This window comes from Oryx dammah, unplaced genomic scaffold (genome assembly GCF_014754425.2).
Source record: "Oryx dammah isolate SB20612 unplaced genomic scaffold, SCBI_Odam_1.1 HiC_scaffold_28, whole genome shotgun sequence".
Classification (NCBI taxonomy): domain Eukaryota; kingdom Metazoa; phylum Chordata; class Mammalia; order Artiodactyla; family Bovidae; genus Oryx; species Oryx dammah.
In genome coordinates, this window is record NW_024070212.1 from 34,193,349 (window position 1) to 34,208,168 (window position 14,820).

The 14,820-nt window shown below is 37.9% G+C and overlaps 1 protein-coding gene across 3 annotated transcripts in view; it reads left to right on the top strand.

Moving 5' to 3' along the window:
* Positions 1-14,820, top strand: part of VAV3 (vav guanine nucleotide exchange factor 3) — a 425,211-nt gene that overhangs the window by 272,618 nt on the left and 137,773 nt on the right. For all 3 annotated transcript variants that reach the window (XM_040232183.1, XM_040232185.1, XM_040232184.1), the window contains 2 exons: positions 4,102-4,127; positions 10,838-10,883. In XM_040232183.1, the coding sequence (XP_040088117.1) occupies positions 4,102-4,127; positions 10,838-10,883 (72 nt within the window). The remainder of the gene's footprint in view (positions 1-4,101; positions 4,128-10,837; positions 10,884-14,820) is intronic.

Genomic DNA, 14,820 nt, shown 5'->3' on the forward strand with positions numbered 1-14,820 from the left:
GTCTATGGGGTCACACAGAGTCAGACGCGACTGAAGCGACTTAGCAGCAGCAGCAGCAGTTATCTTTTTTAACTTATCGAGACAATTTTATATTCGAGAGTAGTTATTATTCCTTCCATTTAATTATTTGGGTCAATTTAATGATGGAAATGGCAGCCCATTCCGATATTCTTGCCTGGGAAATTCCATGGACAGAGGAGCCTGACAGGTTACAGTCTGTGAGGTTGCAAGAGTCAGACGTGACTTAGTGACTAAACCACCACCACCAATCTTACATTAATAATTGTTAGAGTGAACTGAAAACTCTTATATGCTTGGGTCCTTGTTAGAGCTCCTGAAAAGACTTGAAATCAAAGCCTCTTTCCAAGTATTAGTTATGTTTTTGTGTTTTCAGAATATTGCTATAGATCTGAATGGTGAAAATAGGTTTTGTGCAACTTCCTCCAAAATTTGATCAGTCCTACTGCCTTTCAGTTTTAATGTTTCATAAAAATAGAATATTAGCCATGATGATGAAGAACCTTCAAAGGCTCTCCTGGTAATTACTTCCCTGTGATCCCTTTTGAGACAAATGATCTTACTGGGCACCAATTTGTTTAGTCTTAAGAAATAGAACTTCAGACAAGAGACAAAGCTGGTTGTGTAATAATGTATGCATTGAGAGCCACTTGCATTGGAAAACAAATATAATAGGACTGAAATTTATGTTTAAACAAATGAATGATATGAGTCTAAAGTCTCAGTGAAAATCATTTGTCTTACACAAATACGTGCACTGTGCTGGTGCTGAAGATGGAGTTCTGCTCAGGCTCCAAGCACCTCAGTAACAGCACTTCTCTGAATTATATTAAGCCAGTTGGGACATGATGAAAGAACGCAAGGTATAAACCCCTTCAGGGCCTGTGAGTCACCATCTAGAAAGGTTCTTGAAAGGGTAAGAACATTTTATAGTTTGATCAATAGGAGCCTGAGAAATCGGCTGCAGGGTAAGAGCAAGTTGAGGATTAAAAACTTTTGGAAACTTGAAGAATTGAATTACCATTCTAAGGAAATTTCCAGAAGAAAAAGAGACAGTAAATGAGAGATCTTTTGTCATATCTCAACCACGCACCTTTCTATTTGGTCAGAATTCAGCCAGATAAATTTGATAGTCATCAGTTCTTATTATCTTCATCCTGATGTGGAACTGTGATGCACAGAGAGTGTTTTAGAGCTCTGAGTGCCCGCCAAAGTAGCTTTGGGTACATATCAAGAGGAAACGAAGGATGGTGTTGTAGATTTCAAAATCAGAGCAACTTTTCCATAGAATACATCATCAGAAGAGGTTGTTATTCTATTTTCCCGTCCAGAATTGACTTTTACTTTAAACATGTATGAAACAGTGTGTTGCAGTTGGGTTTTCTGCTCTCTCATCACTGTTATTTTTGTAAAATTTATAGCTGCTGCGTTCATATGGTTATCAGAATTTAGATCGTGTTTGTAAAGGGGCCAATCAGTCTGATGGCACAACCACCAGAACAAGTACAAAAGTATAAATAAAAGGAGCCTGGTTAAGAATTTCTGAACTCAGAACAGATTCTGAGAGTTATTTCTAGTCCTTTGGCTTTTGCCCTCTCCTCAGAATATTTACAGAACCCTGCCATGAAATATGACTAAATAAAACCTCAGACTTTTAAGAGCCACTATTTATGTGCTCTGCCCAGCATGAGCAGATCACAGTGTGAACTGCTCTCTGCCAAGTCCATGGAAGAAATGAGCCTCTTTTCTGGATGGCAGTGGGGAGGGTGGGAGTGCTGTGGTGGCCAGGAGGACAGGGAGTGGGGGCAAGGAAAAGGTAAGCCCCCATTAAGGACTCAGGCCCTCAGAGTTGGAGTTGTATCCAGCACGAAGCCCCTTGTCCATTTTCCAGTCTGGGTTACACAGAGGAGCCTTTGTGAAGAGCAGGTACATTCAATAAGAATTAGGAGGAAAGCTTGATGAGATGCAAAGAAGGAAAACAGGAGACAGTAGGCAGCAGGAGAGTTAAGGAGGGAGTGTTGGGTGTGTGGTCAGCAGGTCTGGTTTTTCCCTTGCTTGACAGTCCCGTTCGTACCTTGCGTGGACCTTACCTGCTTTGTGTTTTGCGCTCAGTGCTCACTCATGCCTGTGCCTGGCTGGCTTGAACCGAGCAGCAAGAAGGAAGGGCCTGTAAATGAGGAGCTTCTGCTCCCCGGATCTGTTTTCTAGGTAAAGATGTGCACGTATATGCATAGCTAGATCATCACCTTAGATACAGTCATTTCCTCCTCCTGAGGAAACCCAGAGCACTACTGGAACGTGATGTGCCAACTACTGCCATGTGGGCTATCCTAGGTTTTATGCTAAAAATAAAATATATTTAAACATATTGTAACAGATCCACTTCACCAGGACATAACAACAATTCTGTGCAATGTCAGAAAAAAAAATATTTCTGAATTAAAATTAAGATGCACTCTCATTTTTAAACACTGACCCTGAAAGATAGGAGATTTTCCCATGGAAAGGTCATCTGGAAATAGCAAAGTGTTTGGTGCTTCTTGCTGTCTGTGATTTCCAGTTCAGGCTCTTCCTCTAACTCAAAGTAGAAGAAGAAAGTAGTGTAGAGCTTTTCTGGCTTATAGGTCTTTCTGGTTAAACCAGTGTAACAGGTATCACAACTTGTCTGTTAGGAACCTGAGTTCACCTAACCTGGGTTCTCAGTTTGGGCACAGTATCCAGCCAAATGGCACTTTTATAGACCCTCTCCCTACACAACTTCTCTTAGACAGTCTTTCTTCTGAAACTGCCTATTTCTAGCAGAGAGAAGGGAAATAGCTTTCTGTCCTTTGTAAAGGCCAACTTCAGACCTGGCAAAGATGCCTTCAGAGCAGTTATGTAGGAAAGTTAGGATAGGGTTGACACTGAAAAAGAAATGCAGGCTTTGCTTTTCTCCAGAAAGGTGACTTTTTGCTCATGCATCTTAAGTTCCATTAATCAGATATAGTCCTTTAAAAAACAGAAGGGCCCCAAACCTCCTGTTCCATGCCCCAGGCGGTCTTCCTATGTAAAGCAGTCTGACAGCTACTCAGGTGCTCTGATACTTTTCCCCTTGACCTCTGGTTCTGAGGCTTCTTGGAGCCTCTATCAGAGCTTCATTTAGTCTACAGAGCCCTCTTTTAGAACTACCCTTTCTCTCCTGATGTTCCCATCAGTGTCTTCTCTTCTCAGATCCTTCTTCAGAGGATCATTTTGGTTGGCAAAAATATAGCATAAGCTCAAAATGATGAGATGTTTTTCTACAGTCTGGAGAAATTATAATATGCATAAGTACTCCTGGATATGGGGGAAGGAAACAAAAATATTCCCCACCAGCTTTTCCATGTGTAGTGTGTCTTTCCTCTCAGAGATACCCTTTGCCCTCTGCCAAGTTACTCTCTTGCATATCTCAGGGCTCTTCCTAACTGTTAGTCATTTTCAGGAATTGAAATGTAATGGAGTTTGTCATTTCTATTTCTAAACAGGTAAACTGGGATGTAAAGAAAATTAGCATTGGGATTAAATCTTGTCCATTTTTAATTTTCATCTTTAAATCAATCTGTATCCCTCCCCCGCAAAAAGCTAAAAGAAACAGCCACTTAATGCAAAATTCATATGCAAATTGTATGTGTTAAATTTGCAATTGTTATAGTAATTGTAATATAAACAGTTGTAATAACAACATGTGTTTGGATTCTTAAAACTGGATATGTTGAAAGAAGGGCTCCCACCTAGCTTTCTCTTATGTACATAAACTTGGTGCAAGTCTCTGTTTCAAGGAGCTTTATGTGGTTGGATTGAAATTGCTTAATAAACAATTGAAAAAGTTAAGCCTAACCTAGAAGTCATTTAGTACTATGAGTCACTTCCCTGACAGCCAATAAGGCAAGAGAACCTGGTTGCAAAACAATTACTAGCCCAGCCTGAGGGACCTTGGAAATATATTAACAGGTATCATTAGGAAAACAAAGCAGTAGTGTTCTACCACGCTGCAGAGAACAAGCTAAGGTTGCTAACTAAACAAAACTACTTCACTGACAATGCCAATTTTTACATTTGTTTCAGAACAAGGGACACTCAAACCATCTGAGGTAAGACTAACATTTTCATTTTTCTTATATAACTTTTGCATTTCAGATTGTTTGCTAACTAAAGCAGGCTCAAACCCCTAAAATGTTTAATGTACCTTTTAAAATGGATAGAAATAGATCTAGAGCAAGTAATCAAGTGCTTTTGAGTGAAATGCACAGGTTAATTAAATAAGAGGAGTTTTCAGATACCATCTGAAGATCTTAGAGGAAAAATGTGAATATTTCATCTAAGAATGTGTGTAAGATGCACATTTCAAAATCTTAGGTACTCATTTATTCAGGTAAATTTCAAATAAATACTGTAGCAATGTTGTAGCACTAATCTGGTGGAGGTACGTTTCTCTTGTTTCCATCTATAGAATTCCACAAACCCTGAGGCTTATAAAACTTAATGCATCTGAAGGCATTCCCTTGGAATAAATCTTTTTGATCGTGCTGGGACAGGAGAAAGGGTGGCCCTCATCCTGGGATAAAACAATGTCGCTACCTGACATTCACTAGAACTAAGAAGTTCTAGCATTCTTCTAAGGATGTGCCTGTATGTTTCTGCTACTTTTCTACCTGAGCAAAATCATATTTGTATCATGTCTTCTTGATCAAATCAGAATCTGATAACATTTCCTTTGGTTTAACAGATTCTGAGGTCTGATGGCTTAGAAGTACGAGATCCCTATCACCTCTCAGAATAAAGCGCTTTTAAGAAAATAGAAAAGAATGAAAAATGTGGCAGATAATAGGCAACTAGTGCCTTGGTCTTCAGCCGAAAGTAATATATTTCTTACCTGACCTCCCCAAAAAATCCTAACAAAGAAAACTAAAATGTAAACGTTCTGTGATTAGTAATATGAACCCAAAATACAATAATCTGAGAATTTCAGAATAAAGACAAGTACTTTCTTTATCAAATCATTTTAGCATATACAACTATATCTGATTAAGAGTGGTATAATATTAGCATGTTTTTAATAGACTGGTATTTACATAGTTGCTAAAAATAATGAAAAGTACAGCAAGAAGTCAAACAAGAGGTAACTGCTTTCACTTTTTTGCATCAGCACATAATTTGTGCATATTGGGAACCAAGAATGTGATGTGAGAAAATTCACGTGTACCCTTTCAGTGTTATCTGTCGGCTATATTTTAGACTTCAGAATCTAGCTCAAGGAATGCATAACAGGATAATAATATTTTAAAAATAGGTCATGTAAGTTCTGCTAGGGCTAAAATAATTAATGTAAACTTTTTTTAGTGTTTAGTTGACAGGTAAGATTTTTCATCAGGGCTATAAGGATTCTTCCAGCAGTGCGAGTGAAGATCTTAGAAAGTCGCCTTCTTCTTCTTCTCTCACACTATTATTAGATTATTGAGACAGATATCCTTGTAGAGCTTTGAACTGTAACTCAGTATTACTTTACATTTATACTGTTAGATGTATTTACCCCCCCAGGGAAGATGATTTCACTTGATTTTATTTAAGTGATGAGAAATGGGCATATTTACAGAAAAGGAAGTGTGCTAATAATAAGTAGTTAATAATTTTCACACTGGTACAAAATAACGATACACAAAAAATGCTCTCCAGGCATTTAATACTCTTAAAAATTACACATTAAGGCTATTACGAAAAGAATTCATTTTCACATTGATTTTTTTTAATGTAGCATCTGTGTTTTAGTGACTTGCTTAACTTTTGATTATAATAACTGTAATTTTATTTAATGTGTGATTCTGCTAATAATCTCTACTTTCAATGGATAATTATAGTGAAATCTTATACTGGCCAACCTATTTGGAAACTTTAGCTTGGCATAAAGAAGAACTGTAGCAAAAGACTGTTAAGAAACATCTTTCACTCCATACCTCCCCACTACCTTACCTCCCTACATACCTTACACTTTGTGAAAGTTGTATTCACTCTTAACACAGATGCTTATGTGATGTTTGGGAGTCTTTCCGAAAGTAAACAATGAAACCCTGCCCCCTCTCTGTTGGAGGTCTTTTTCCTCCATGGACCAATTTGTCCTATTCTCTTCCCCTTTCAATAACAATGAGTATGAGTCTTTAATTTATACTTCATTCTCAAGGTAGGTCAGTTTTCCGTAGCCACAGGATCCATCTTCCTAACCTGGGATGTTCTTCCAGATTCCCATTTTGGAGTGGACCTTCAGAAGCAACTTCTAGCTCTAGAAAGCAAGGCTGTCATCACATATCTATCAGTATTTAGTGTATGTATATATACTTCCGATCTATTCCTTAATGTAGGTTTTTCTGCCTTTTAAGTAGAGGAACCAAAGCCAGTTTCAGATAGCAAATGAATCTTTCCTTGTTTTGTTGGTAAAATCAACAGAGAGAATTAGGTTTCTCCCAAAAGAGACAAGAAGGGAGGTTCTTGGGCAATACAGATATTTCTTTTAGAGAAAGGCAAGGTAATAGATAATGTAGCTAGATATAAAATTAGGTTGGTTTGTTGTCCCCTCCCTCCCACTTCCCACTTCTTGGTAAATCAAAAGAAGTTTCAGAATGTTCTGAACACTGATCTTCCTGATCTCATGGGGGAGGGGGATCACCGAGAACTCCTAGGGTGGCTACTTGATGGACTCCTCTCTTCCTCCTGAGATGGGTCTTGTCCAGCTCTGTCTCAGGCTTTTGAGAATATAGGGTTTTGAGAATATATGTTGGAGAGAGGAGTATTTTGGATGGGATATGACAGAAGAACAATTGAAATTTGCATTTTGAAACTGTGTAAATTGTTCTAAACATTTCAAAATTTTTTAGAATATATGAAATATTTTTAGGTGCTTTTAAACTGTAATAAATCTCAGAGTCTCAAAATGCACTTGATCTAAGATGCTGAAATTTTCTCATTCTCTTTTGTTTTTTCAATGCACCAAATCATAGTTTTGTTCCACTGCCTACTTTTCCTGTAGAAAAGTTTGCTTTCAGGGTCACTGTTTTCTAATGACTTGCAGGAGGAAAAACCTAAAATATAGTAGTAGTACAGTACTTTAATAGAAAAAATTTATCATTTGCCTGATCTTATTAAGAAGAGCTGGCAAGAATACACAGGAGAACTGTACAAAAAAGATTTTCATGACCCAGATAATCACGATGGTGTGATCACTCACCTAGAGCCAGATATCCTGGAATGTGAAGTCAAGTGGGCCTTAGGAAGCATCACTACAAACAAAGCTAGTGGAGGTGATGGAATTCCAGGCGAGCTCTTTCAAATCTTGAAAGATGATGCTGTGAAAGTGCTGCACTCAATACGTCAGCAAATTTGGAAAACTCAGCAGTGGCCACAGGACTGGGAATGGTCAGTTTTCATTCCAATCCCAAAGAAAGGCAATGCCAAAGAATGCTCAAACTACCACACAGTTGCACTCATCTCCCATGCTAGTAAAGTAATGCTCAAAATTCTCCAAGCCAGGCTTCAGCAATACGTGAACCGTGAACTTCCAGATGTTCAAGCTGGTTTTAGAAAAGGCAGAGGAAGCAGAGATCAAATTGCCAACATCTGCTGGATCATGGAAAAAGGAAGAGAGTTCTAGAAAAACATCTATTTCTGCTTTATTGACTATGCCAAAGCCTTTGACTGTGTGGATCACAATAACGTATGGAAACTTCTTCAAGAGATGGGAATATCAGACCACCTGACCTGCCTCTTGAGAAACCTATATGCAGGTCAGGAAGCAACAGTTAGACCTGGACATGGAACAACAGACTGGTTCCAAATAGGAAAAGGAGTACGTCAAGGCTGTATATTGTCACCCTGCTTATTTAACTTATGTGCAGAGTACATCATGAGAAATGCTGGGCTGGAAGAAGCACAAGCTGGAATCAAGACTGCTGGGAGAAATATCAATCACCTCGGATATGCAGATGACACCACCCTTATGGCAGAAAGTGAAGAAGAACTAAAGAGCCTCTTGATGAAAGTGAAAGTGGAGAGTGAAAAAGTTGGCTTAAAGCTCAACATTCAGAAAACGAAGATCATGGCATCCGGTCCCATCACTTCATGGGAAATAGATGGGGAAACAGTGGCTGACTTTGTTTTTCTGGGCTCCAAAATCACTGCAGATGGTAATTGCAGCTGTGAAATTAAAAAATGCTTACTCCTTGGAAGGAAAGTTATGACCAACCTAGACAGCATATTAAAAAGCAGAGACATTGCTTTGTCAACAAAGGTCCATCTAGTCAAGGCTATGGTTTTTGCAGTGGTCATGTATGGATGTGAGAGTTGGACTATAAAGAAAGCTGAGTACCAAAGAATTGATGCTTTTGAACTGTAGTGTTGGAGAAGACTCTTGAGAGTCCCTTGGACTGCAAGGAGATCCAACCAGTCCATCCTAAAGGAGATCACTCCTTGGTGTTCATTGGAAGGACTGATGTTGAAGCTGAAAATCCAATACTTTGGCCACCTCATGCGAAGAGCTGACTCATTGGAAAAGACCCTGATGCTGGGAAAGATTGAGGGCAGGAGGAGAAGGGGACAACAGAGGATGAGATGGCTGGATGGCATCACTGACTCAATGGACATGGGTTTGGGTGGACTCTGGGAGTTGGTGATGGACAGAAAGGCCTGGTGTGCTGCAGTCCATGGGGTTGCAAAGAGTCAGGCATGATTGAGCGACTGAACTGAACTGAACTGAACTGAGTTTCCACATTCAAAATATCGTGAAATTAATAATAATGACAATAATAGCAAGCTTTGACTTAATAGTCCTTACTGTGTGTCAGGAACTGTTCCAAACACTTAACATGAATTAACATGTTTCTCACCACAAATGCTATGAAGTAGGTGGTATTAATATCCCCATTTTACAGATGAAGAAATAGGCATAGAGACTTTAACTAACTTGCTCCCAATCAGATGCCAAGTGACAGGGAGGGTCTGAATTTGAACTTGAGCAGTCAGATTCTAGAATCCGTACTCTAAATAATTGTGCTGTGTTCCCTATTTTAATCTTAACTTCAGGATGCTACAGAGTTGCTCTTGAACTCAAGTTCTCTTTTTCACTTTCTAAGTTAATATTTTTAAATAGTTCTAGCTTAGGGGTAGTAGGAAAAAGACCCAAAAAGTGAATTCCTTTCTTGCCTTCCAAGCACTTTGACAGTAGGAAGAATAAGAGTAGTCTAAAGACAGTGTCTATTGTACATTAAGAAAATGAAGGGAAATGTAGACAATAAACAGCCATAAGACATTCATCAGTATATATTTTCCTGTTTAAAATATAGTCATTTATAGAGGTCCAAACATTTTATAAAATTTTAGAACTTTTTTTGAAGGCAGTTTTCTTCCAAGTTATTGGATATGAACGTATAACTTACAGTGTTTTCCCTTTTTGGGCTTGACTATTAAGAAGCCCAGTGTGGTATTTTCTTCTCACTCACACTGAGTAAGGAGAGGCTCTCTTTGTACTAGTTTTTTTCTCCCCCCAGTACAGCCATCCAGCTTGTTCAGTGTGGCTTCGATGCTGAATTAATGATCCTATTAGGCTTTAACAAATGCATTTTAAAAGTAGTTGGGTTAAAAGCAAAGTTTATATTTTTAATAATTCTCCAATTTGCTTTTACCTGAGAAACCTTGACATCTGCTTTGAGGCCCATTTAACTTATGAACAAAAACAACAGGGGGAACCCTAAGAAAAACCCATAGTTAATGTGATGTTGGCAAAACCAATTCTGCTCTGAATGAAACCAGGGCCCCATACAGAGGCACAAACCTCAACACATGTAGAAAGAAAATTGCTCTTGTGCAAATCTGAATTATATTGTAATTATAGACTGAGCATTGCATTCAGTTATATAACAAAAGTGAAAATGAAGTTCTTATTAATTAGTGAGATTGCGATAGTTATTGGGTAGGAATGAATTTAATGCTTATAAAATCAAACATATAACCACACATTTTCAAAGATTTAAAACCTCTTTTGTTTTGCATCTTATCTATAATTTTTATAATCACAGTTTTTCTTATGGATTCCTTTCCTGTAATAAGAATTTACTTTCATGGTTTACAAGCTGCATGTCTATTTTGTTTCTTAAAGTATTCAGATATCACTGATCCATAATTAAACTACCATAAATCTCATAATTAAACTACCATACCAAGCTCAAAATCAGAGCTTGAGATCTTTGGAGGTTGTATACTTTCTCCAGTCTCTGGTCTGTCAGGCTTAAAAAAAAGCTGCATTAGAATTTTGGAGATTAAAACTCTTTGCTGGGAGCATTTTCTAAGCAAAAATGGCTGCCTAGGCTTTATTTTCATAATTCCTGTTTTATGACTGAAAAAAGTGAGTCATATAAGCCTCAGAGATGGTGAATGAAAAGTATTTCTTTCCCATAGTGTCATATCAATGGTTTAGCAAGTAGAAGACATTAGAGAAACAAAAATTGTAAAAAGAAACTGGAACTGAGTGTTTTGATCAGATTTAGTAATACTCTTTTTAAAAAAATTTATAATGGAGTTTAGTTGATTTACGATGTTGTGTTAGTTTCTTCTGTACACAAATAGCCACTCTTTTTTAGATTCTTTTCCCATATAGGGCATTACAGAGCATTGAGTTCCTTGTGCTATACAGTAGGTCCTTATTAGTTACCTATTTTACAGTAGTGTTAAATGGAGGTAGTGCAACATCTATTGGACTTCCAGAGTGCCGCAAAATAATACAGTTTGATAACACAAAGTCTTTGTTTTGTCTTTCTGCTAGAAACGGACCAATGGACTCCGAAGAACCCCCAGACCGGTGGATCCAGGTGTGTGATTAAACATCTTTAATTATTTCTTTAGTTAAGTGATTGTGAAAGTGTATGGGAATTTCAGTAGAAAGTCAGACAGATTGTTGGCCTCTGTTCTTTGGAGTTTGGTATATAATGTGTGACCAGGAGGTGACCGTCTACCATGTAAATCATTTACCTAAGACAGTGTCCTGTGACAAGTAACCATCAGTAGCACAGTCTTTCCACAGTCAGCAGTTGAGCTGGTTATTTGCTTACTGAACAGCCTCAGGGTACTTGGTTAATGCTCACAGTTCCAACACCCTTTCCCTGTTTCCTCCCAAACCTGGAAAAAAATCAGCCAGCAAACTGGCACTTAGAAAAACAGCTTGCTTGGAGAGGGTGAGGGAGGTTATAAACTGGACAACTTTGTACTCTCCCCATTTGGGAAAATGCTTTTCTTTTTTCTGTATCTATACTATTTTATCATAGAAGAATGAGTTTAAGGACTTTGTGAACAAGTGCCTTCTCCGGAGACCAATTTTTTGTCTGCAGAGAGCGTTCAGTTGTTTCTCGTTTAGTATCATGAGGTTGACCCTGTCATTATTTTCATATAATTATTTTTCATCCATTAAGCAGTGCCTTCCACAATTAAGTTATCAAAGATTTGTTATATATGGTCATATTATTGTGGGTAAAGGTGCTCATGGCTAAAAGGATTTCCAATATATGAACTTGATAATAAATCAAGTGGAGCATGAGATATAGAGTAATCTTGCTGGAAAATAATCCAGATTATGTGTTTTGTTTTCCCATTGTAAACAGTGTTCACCTAGTTATAAAGTTTAGCTTTCAAAGCATTATAGCTTTTAACTGAAACCACACCCCTGGTAGCCATGCCAGTTTATGAGCTGTTTGAAAAGGTTTATAGGAGCTTTGTTGCCTCTGGCTAGAAATTGCCTCACTTGTGTCCTGAGATCAGTTTAAATCTTTTAAGTACAGAACAAAATTAAAGCCATTTAAAAAAAAAAATAGGGGATCTGGCTTACTTTTTTATTGGTTCTGACTTTCCCAAGACAATACTCTTTGTAGAGAAGACTCAGCAATAATATTTTAAAGTGACTTCTGCTCAATTTAGTAGGAGTATATGACTGTGAACATAATATTTTTCTTTATGTTGTACAAGTTATAGTATTTCTGTAAGTTGTCTAAACTTTATAAATATTATTTTAAAATATTTCCTTTTCTTCTATGGTATTTTTATCTAATCTGTTTTCCCCCAACGAAATGCACTTCTACATTTAAGGTGTGTCAGTAGGAACACATTTTTGACTGTTAACAATGTACTTTATAGCTAAAATTTTTAGGAGCCCTTAAATTATTCAAAGGTAGGTGTAATGAATTTACTGATGATAAATATGGCAAAGTGGATCAATAGTAAAGTATCTTACTTAATCCTAAAGGTGATGGCTTTCTATAGGTATAACTCTTCTGGTATTTCTATTTGTCCAAAGTTTTTAGAACGTCATGAAGAATAAACTTACAAACACAAAAGAAGTGGTGCCATATGCTATGTTTTTTTTGGGGAAAAAAAAAAATATATATATAGCTTTCCATTAGGTATATTTGAGTGCTTTCTCATTTTTTCTCACTTTTGAAAAGAAAGCAAATAGTTGATGATCTTCCCTGTTCTAGATACTGATGTAATAATAATTTTTCCCTGTAGGGTGTCTTTTGATGTTGGGCTTGAATTATGTGTTTATAGAATTGGTTGTCTTTTGTATCCTTACTCTCTCTCTTTCTTTCTATTACTTTCTGTTGGCAAGTTGGAAAGCTTTTTCGTTCAAAATAAACCCTAGTTTGACAGTTATCAAACTGTCTTACTCTGAGGTGATACTCATGTAACTATTGTTAAGATTTTCACAGTTGTGTGGAAGATATTCCACTATGGAATATTTAAACAAGGGATCAATAAGATTGAGATTTCCTAAGCATGGACAAACTGCCTCCCAAGAGCATTATTTGTTATCAGTGTTTCTACTGATAGGTCAAAAGACTGAAAGGTCCTTTTATCTTTTAGCTATTTTATTTTCCAAAGTGTTAGCACATAGACTGCTTTCTAGGGACTCACTTAGGGTGACTTGTAGGGAAAAAATAAAAAATTTTTGGAGAACAGATGTAACTACTTCACCAGATTCAAATTTCAGAGCTATATACAAGGGTATATTAGACCGTATGTTTTGGAAAGGAACTTAATGCAGAGTTCTTTGGACAGTAGTCTTATGGAACCAACTTTAGTCCACTCACCCTAGAGTGTTAAAGCCAATCTGCCGACACCAGATGCTGTTGAAGTAAAGTACACTGTTTATGGCAGACACCAAGCAAGGATAACAGGCAGCTCATGCTCAAAAGACCTGAACTCCCAAATAGCTTTCAGGAAAGGGATATTAAAAGCAGTTGTGAGGGAGGAGGCTGCAGAGTGTGTGATCAGCTTGTGCATAATTCTCGGATAGGCTAGCATCAAGTTGAGGTTTCAAATATCATCAGCTTTCTGATTTAACCAGGGTAGGATCTGTGTTCTCATGGTCAGTGTTTTCATCCGGAGGGTATCTGCTTCCTGTGAAAACAACTTAGGAATGTGTGTCAGCCCTTTTTCTCTATCTTTCAGAGAATTTTGAGTTCAGTGATTCTGTCACCTGGCAGATTTATACTCCAAATTGTTAGCAGTTCCCCAACCCAACAGTTATTCTTTGTTTCTGCACTTTCACATTTCCTAATCATTAACTCTTGAGCCAGCCTTTGAGATTCAGAGGAGGCGTGGGAAATTAAGCAAAAGCCTTTTATGTCAAAGGATAAGGACACAGGGTATTGCTTGTAGTTTTCAGTTCAGTTCAGTTCAGTTCAGTTCAGTTGCTCAGTTGTGTCCGACTCTTTGCGACCCCATGAATCGCAGCACGCCAGGCCTCCCTGTCCATCACCAACTCCCGGAGTTCACTCAGACTCACGTCCATTGAGGCAGTGATGCCATCCAGCCATCTCATCCTCTGTCATCCCCTTCTCCTCCTGCCCCCAATCCCTCCCAGCATCAGAGTCTTTTCCAATGAGTCAACTCTTCACATGAGGTGGCCAAAATACTGGAGTTTAAGCTTTAGCATCATTCCTTCCAAAGAATACCCAGGGCTGACCTTCTTCAGAATGGACTGGTTGGATCTCCTTGCAGTCCAAGGGACTCTCAAGAGTCTTCTCCAACACCACACTTCAAAAGCATCAATTCTTCAGCACTCAGCCTTCTTCACAGGCCAACTCTCACATCCATACATGACCACAGGAAAAACCATAGCCTTGACTAGGTGGACCTTAGCCAGCAAAGTAATGTCTCTGCTTTTGAATATGCTATCTAGGTTGGTCATAACTTTTCTTCCAAGGAGTAAACATCTTTTAATTTCATGGCTGCAGTCACCATCTGCAGTGATTTTGGAGCCCCCCAAAATAAAGTCTGACACTGTTTCTACTGTTTCCCCATCTATTTCACATAAAGTGATGGGACCGGATGCCATGATCTTAGTTTTCTGAATGTTGAGCTTTAAGCCAACTTTTTCATTCTCCACTTTCACTTTCATCAAGACGCTTTTTAGTTCCTCTTCACTTTCTGCCATAAAGGTGGTGTCATCTGCATATCTGAGGTTATTGATATTTCTCCTGGCAATCTTGATTTCAGCTTGTATTTCTTCCAGTCCAGCTTGTAGTTTTAGGAGATACTTAATAGGTATTTATTAAATGAATTAACGAATGACTATATACTTCTTCTGCATGCACCAACTCCTTTGTTTTTTAAATTCCTCCTGCCCACCAAAATTTCCTAATACCTCTTTACTCTTTCTTTATTCCTATGCTTCCTGTTCTCTATACCATGACAATAAGAATCTGTTTTCTTTCTTATTGACTTCTTCACCTTAAAAATTTTTTGTATGAATGG